Here is a 6,862-nt window from a genome sequence, read left to right as displayed (position 1 = left end):
GGGGGGGGGGGGGGGACCATAATAAGAAGAATTAGTAATCGACTTTCTCTACATGTCACAGTAAAAAGAATTTTTCGATTTCAAATTAGAGAAAAAAGGGTCTGATTTTCAAACAATACCCGCACACAAGGGTGGAAGAGAAACATGCAGACGCGTTCTTCAAAGAGAATCAATGGGAAATATTAATAATAATTTTTAGACCACATGCATCTCTTTCTAGTCTACAATTTTATTTTGAAAATTTACTATTCTATGAGTTATCTCAGTCTTCTCTCATTTTCTTCCTTCTCACCTTATATATACCCCCTTCCATCCTCTCCCAAGAGGCCAACATAACACAACCTTTCGCTTCCTCATCTTCCATAGCTGTCTTCCTATTCCTTCCTTTTTGTCTTTTAAACACTACCCACTTGCACCACCTTCATCTTCATCTTCATCTTCATCTTCACCTTCATCTCATTAGCTATCTTCTTTTTGTGATATCATGGAATTTGAACAAACCATGGTAGGAAAGACCTATTGGCACCCAAAGACAGAAGTAGTTCATCATCCTCACCATGACAAGCATCCTTTTATGAGAACCAGTTCTTCCATAAGAAGCAGTAATATTCCTGACTTTGATGATCACCATATCCATCGGTCGGAGTCCTTCGGAATGCTCGACGTGGGTGTAACAAAGACTGATCCTGCAGAGACCAAATTTGAGTGGCTGCGGTCACAGTTGATCGGACACGATGTTGAGTTCGACACTCCCTTTGGAAAACGCCTTCTCACCTATGCCGACCACACTGCCTCTGGTAGAGGTCTTCACATCATCGAAGCATTCATCTCCAATAATGTTCTTCCTTTCTATGGTATGTTCTATTTTTTCTGATAAACAAAGCTTTACTGATTAGAACGTGTAGTACACATGGAATTCAAATTACAAGTTTCGAGAAGACATGGAGTGAAAATTGGCCAATCGAGCCAATTAGACTGTTATATGGTTCCTTTCATTAATTCTCTTTGTATAATTTGATGTGGTTTTACAGGGAACACACATACAAGTGATAGCTACGTGGGGCACAAGACGACCAAGATGGTGAAGGAAGCTACCAGATACATTAAGAATTGCTTGGGCACAGGACCAGATGATGCACTCATATTCCCTGGCTCCGGCACCACTGCAGCAATCAAGCGTCTTCAAGAGGTGATGGGAATCACAGTGCCTTCAACCATGAGAGAAAGGATACTCAAGAGCCTAAAGAGTGAGGAGAGATGGGTGGTCTTTGTTGGGCCATATGAGCACCACTCCAACCTTCTCTCATGGCGTAATAGCTTAGCAGAGGTGATCGAGATCGGTCTGGACAATGACGGATTGCTAGACATGCGAGCCCTAAGTCGCCAACTTGAGCTTTATAAGGATTCCAATCGTCCTATGTTGGGTTCATTCTCAGCTTGTAGCAATGTTACCGGAATTTACTCCGACACTCGTGCCATTGCCCGGCTTCTTCACCAACATGGAGCTTTTGCTTGCTTTGACTATGCTGCAAGGTAGATGTTTATATATGGGTCTAGAACTTGTTCTGAAATTCTACTCCTTATTTTTTCCTCTTTAAAACTTGATCTTGATCCGAAAATCTATTCTAAGAATGCATACCAAACACATCCTTAATGTTCTAATTTAAATGTTGTGTCCATATTAATATAGCTCTTGTGCTCTTTGTGAGAGATTAACTCAATTATGACATTATTTGTTATAGTGGTCCTTATGTAGAGATCGACATGAGATCAGGGGAGCTAGAAGGCTATGATGCAGTTTTCATGAGCCCTCATAAGTTCCTTGGTGGGCCTGGAACCCCTGGCCTCCTTTTGATGAACAAGGCCTTGTACAAGTTGAGATCTTCTGCCCCTTCTACTTGTGGAGGTGGAACTGTTGATTTTGTCAATGGCTTCAGTGAAGAGGTAAATAAATATATAATCTAATTTGTTTCTTCAAGATTATGATTCAATGAGACTTAGATATTTAATATCTATAAATCTGATTTTGCAGCACACTTTGTACTATGAAGATGTGGAAGAGAGGGAAGATGCAGGAACCCCACCAATAGTCCAGAAGATAAGAGCAGCACTTGCTTTCTGGGTGAAGGACTTCATTGGTTACAATGTGATCGAAAACCAGGAACATGTCTACATAAATGCAGCCCTTAAGAGACTCCTTCCCAACCCAAACATATCAGTGTTAGGGAATACCAGTGTCGTGAGGCAAGCTATCCTCTCTTTTGTGATTTTCTCTGGGACTAATTCTTCCTCTTATTACAATGGAGGAGATAGAAAGGGCCTATATATGTGGGAAGAATCAGGAAACAAGAAAGATAAGCCTCTTCATGGACCTTTCGTGGCAAAGCTCCTCAATGACCTCTTTGGCATTCAAGCTCGAGCTGGGTGTGCTTGTGCTGCACCTTATGGTCACCATTTACTTGGTGTTGATGAGAATCGTTCACTAGCTTTTCGATCTGCTATCGAAAAGGTTAGTAATTAATATTAGTATTTGTATCAATCCTTCAGATTTGCTTCATAATTATTGAAACTAATTATATGATTTGTTGTGGTTAATCACTTTTGCAGGGCTACACTGGTGTAAAACCTGGATGGACTAGACTAAGCTTCCCATACTACATGTCTAAAGAAGAGTTTGAGTTCATTCTAGCTGCATTGGAATTCATTGCTGCGTATGGTCAACGATTTCTTCCACTATACAGCTTTAACTGGAAGACTGGTAATTGGGCCTTTAAATCAAGAGCTTTCATGGAGAACATACTAGGAGAGGATTACACACTCGATCCAGTCGAATTTTCAAGAAGTGAAGCTAAGCCTGGGATGAAAATTATTAGCATTAATGGAACAAGGAATGGTGGGGATGATGATGATGATGATCTTGATGAGAAGGCCACCAATATTGGAGTCATCAGAAAATATACCCATTACTTAGAGACAGCTAAATATGCAGCAAGTTTCCTCCCAAAGTTCCCTCCTCAGCGAAAAATTCCAAAAGAAATTGATCCCAGCCTTGCATATTTTAGGGTATAGAGTTAGCTCTCTTTCCCAGTATTGTGAAGCTAATATATATGTGTTAAGAATCCTTAACACTATGGCTATGGAATAAGGAATGTTTTCAGCCAAAAAAGAATAAGGAATGTACTGTGAAACAATTGACAGATCGATGTGATTAGCATGTATCACTCTTTCTTCTAATATAATATTTTGTTTAGCTCTAAAAAAATTGTAATTTTTTCTTATACTATATGGGTTGTTTTTCTTTGATTACAAAAAACAACAATTAACTACTTGATTAGGTCGCGTAGAATATTCTTGAACTAGGTCGCTTCTTTAATTAGTCTATTCGCATTAATGAACTATACTATTACAATGGAGGAAAATGGTATTGTTATTTATTTATTTATTTGAACTAATGAACCTGATTCATTAAAGAAAAATGTATTAAATTTGTATCTAGCCTTATATTAATGATTTTTTTGGTAAATTAAAATTGGATAAAATTTTCCTTCATTTGAAGGATGGGACAGTCTAGATGTGACCCCCATCACTCTCCGCCTTTATCCACCCCCTATTGTATGTGGTCATGGGCCACAATGACGAAGTCTTAAGAAAACTCAATCCATTAAACACAAAATGAATATACAAATTCAGCATTGACTTCACGAACCAAGGAAGGTAAGACTAACCCCATCAAAGTTATCAATCCCTACAAAATGAAAATACAAATTCAGCATTGACTACACCAACCAAGGAAGATAAGACTAATCCCATCAAAGTTATCAATCCCTACAAAATGAAAGGCATTGAGGCATGCAACCACATCACGGACCAAAATAAGAACACAATTATACATGGAAAAAGGCTTATGATACTATGGATTGGGGCTTCTTATTTGATGTTATGAGAAAATTTGATTTCTCAGATATCTTTATTAATTGGATCCACTAACTCTTATCCTCGGCAAAATTATCTCTCCTTTAATGGAGGACTTGTGGGTTTCTTTGCTGTTGAAACTGATCTATGGAGGGATATCCAATTGCTCCAATTCTCTTTATGCTTGCAGAAGAGGGGTTGTGCTGTGAAATCAAAGTTTTAAAGTTGGAAGGAAAAATTAAAGCTCTACTAGGGCCTAGAGATATATCTATTCCTTCCCATCTTTTATTTGCAGATAATGTGTATTTATTTTTATCAACGTTTGAATATGATACTCTGAAGCTTTTTGCCCATTCTTCTTCTCTATGCATGGTTTGATATCTAGAAAGTCTTGAATTTTGTCTCTTGAAATGAGAGATAAATTGTGGTTGATGATACTAAAATTAATTTTTCGATGAATGGATGGTTGGAAAATAATTCATTTGCTAAAAGTTCGGGATTAGATTCAAGATTGTCTCAGACTTTTCAAGTAAATATCTTGGATTTTATTTCCCTATCTAACTCTTCTTATTTTTTGAAGAACACCTTCTATACTGCAGCTAATATACTTCTTCTTTCTCAGTTTGAAGAAGATCGGTTTGTACTCTTGTTAAGAGTGATTATCACCATCTTATTCATCAATGCATTTGTGGGATTTGATTTGTGATAAGGTATGGAAACATAACTGGCCAATCCACAACTTACCAGAAATCTAGTAGTTTCTTAATTTGGCGTGTTTGTGCCTCAGGGTTAGCTACTGCTTGTGCCCTTTGTCGACGAAATCTTATTACTGACCACGAATGTAGAATATGTGGTGGTCTTGAATCTATTTCTCATATTCTTTTAAGTGGCATTTTGATACAGAAATTGAAAATTCTATTTTTGACACGAAATGTCGTTTTTAAAGATAAATGACTACAAAACATAACCCTATAGTCATCATAAGGGAGAATTCACTCGCAATGAAAAAGAAAGATACAACACGTAACCTGTTCTGATCGGATTTGATCCGATCTGTTCTGATCTTATGTGATATTTGGAATGGCCTTGGTAATGAACCATTCCCAGTTATTACTGCCAAGCCCATGAGCTTTCCTGTTCTACTGTACTCTAGGGGCGCACTTACACTGGGGCTCTATACCTGTTTCTCAATCTCACCAATGGTTTTGCTAACAAACCCATGGGCCCACCTAGAGATTCTAATTGATTGGAGGTGAGAAATGTATGAGAATAATAATAATAAAATCCGAACCCATATCAAGATCCTCATAATTAATATATTGTGGGTGATTCACATATCACATGTGATACGCACATATTACCTTCATCTTATAAAGAGATTCTCTGTATTTTTGGTCTGTACTTTATAGAAACCACTGGCCAGGTTCACCCTAGCTTATTCTGTATATATAAGAATGATTCTTCTGTTTCAACTTCCATTGTCTCAATATCTCTTGTTTCAGTTTCCGTTTAAGATGAAGGTGGCGGTAGCTGCTAACAAGTATAAAGAGTGTATGAGAAATTTTGCAGCATCATGGGGTGGCCATGTCCATGATGGATGTGGAGAGTTCATTCCTCATGATCAGGGAGAAGGTAACATTAACCCATCATCATCTGAAGCTCTACTGTGTGGTGCTTGTGGGTGTCATCGTAATTTCCACAGGAAGGAGGTTCCTGTTCCTTCCATACAACACCCTCCACCAAATGTGCTTCTCTATAGGACTACTACTATTGCTACGACTGTAGAGAAGGGGAGGAAGAAGCGGTCTAAACGAAAGATCACCCAATTGGAAAAGGATAAAATGCTAGAATTTGCGGAGAAGACAGGGTGGACCATTCAAAAGTAGACAAGTCTGTCATCATTTCTACTCTTGAGGGTGGAGTGAAGCGTGCAGTCAAGTTCTCAACAACAAGAAAGAGGAAAGGAGAATGCTTCTCTCTGTCACCATCGGCTTCTCTCACTCAGAATTATTGATGTTTTGTGTAATCTAGCTTGTTTCATGTATCATGATATCCAATGAAGTCAGACTTAGCCAATCTCTTAATGTAAGGCGCCCATGATTCAACCCTAGACTATGAATTTGGATCCATTGCATGTACATTCGCTTGGGTATACATGTGAGGATCCAACTCCTTTCCCTTTTGTTTTCATATATAATATTCATCTTTACCTTTCTAATGATAGGAAGTGGGAGCAGATGGATCATGTGATTTTCATACAATCCTGATTCACAGATGGAATCCAGCCTATTGTGGATTCCAGGCTCCCAGTTGGATTCCATGTGTGTAGATCAGAATCGTATAAGAATGATTTTCGTATGAAAACATAATTCGCACTCACATAAATGGAACAGATGTAAATCCTCACATTTACATCCAAATAAATGTATGTTTGCCTGAACACACAAGTTTCAGGTGATTCTCATACGATCCTGATTCACACATATGGAATCTGTGGATCAGGATCGTATGAAAATGATTTTCGTATAAAAACTTAATCTTTTTTTTTTTTTTTTGAAAATATAAAACTTGATCCACACTCACATAAATGGAACATATGGTGAATGTGTAGGTTAACTGAATGCAGAAAGCCTTCCAATGGTAGGTGATCGTGTTTTTCACAGAATTTCTTGTTACTCATGTCAGCATTCTCACTTCTGATATCTTCAGTTGTTGTCACCAAATACCTTTTCCGAATGATAGAACATCCCACCGCTAACATTTTTTCCCCTCATATTTAGGTCCAAATAAATGTACATGCAGATCCAAACTGCCCTAATATTTGACTAACAAAGTAACGTTTAGCATAGCCGAAGAATTCTTTTTTTTTTTTTATAAAAAGAATAGCCGAAGACAATAAGCGATTTCTTCTCTCGTAAATGCATGTATGCCATCATTGTCTACGTACTTA

The 6,862-nt window shown here is 37.9% G+C and overlaps 2 protein-coding genes across 2 annotated transcripts; both read left to right on the top strand.

The window, feature by feature from the left end:
• The first annotated feature begins 356 nt into the window (after positions 1–356).
• Positions 357–3,262, top strand: LOC122072696 (probable cysteine desulfurase). The gene is made up of 5 exons (XM_042637085.1): positions 357–854; positions 1,032–1,533; positions 1,743–1,944; positions 2,033–2,509; positions 2,608–3,262. Exons 1-5 carry the CDS (start codon positions 485–487, stop codon positions 3,067–3,069), a joined length of 2,013 nt encoding a protein of 670 aa, XP_042493019.1. The 5' UTR covers positions 357–484; the 3' UTR covers positions 3,070–3,262.
• Positions 3,263–5,315: 2,053 nt separating this feature from the next.
• Positions 5,316–5,988, top strand: LOC122072596 (zinc-finger homeodomain protein 4-like). The gene has a single exon (XM_042636958.1). It carries the CDS (start codon positions 5,367–5,369, stop codon positions 5,796–5,798), a length of 432 nt encoding a protein of 143 aa, XP_042492892.1. The 5' UTR covers positions 5,316–5,366; the 3' UTR covers positions 5,799–5,988.
• The last annotated feature ends 874 nt before the right edge of the window (positions 5,989–6,862 follow it).

Source organism: Macadamia integrifolia, chromosome 3 (genome assembly GCF_013358625.1).
Source record: "Macadamia integrifolia cultivar HAES 741 chromosome 3, SCU_Mint_v3, whole genome shotgun sequence".
In the NCBI taxonomy this organism is placed as follows: domain Eukaryota; kingdom Viridiplantae; phylum Streptophyta; class Magnoliopsida; order Proteales; family Proteaceae; genus Macadamia; species Macadamia integrifolia.
This window is presented reverse-complemented; position numbering and strand designations above follow the sequence as displayed.

Excerpts from the sequence above, each read along its gene's own strand:
- LOC122072596 (XM_042636958.1), top strand. The coding sequence starts at position 5,367 with ATGATTCTTCTGTTTCAACTTCCATTGTCTCAATATCTCTTGTTTCAG.
- LOC122072696 (XM_042637085.1), top strand. The coding sequence starts at position 485 with ATGGAATTTGAACAAACCATGGTAGGAAAGACCTATTGGCACCCAAAG. Across the intron at positions 1,534-1,742 it reads TGCTTTGACTATGCTGCAAG|TGGTCCTTATGTAGAGATCG; the intron begins GTAGATGTTTAT and ends TATTTGTTATAG. Across the intron at positions 2,510-2,607 it reads TTCGATCTGCTATCGAAAAG|GGCTACACTGGTGTAAAACC; the intron begins GTTAGTAATTAA and ends TCACTTTTGCAG.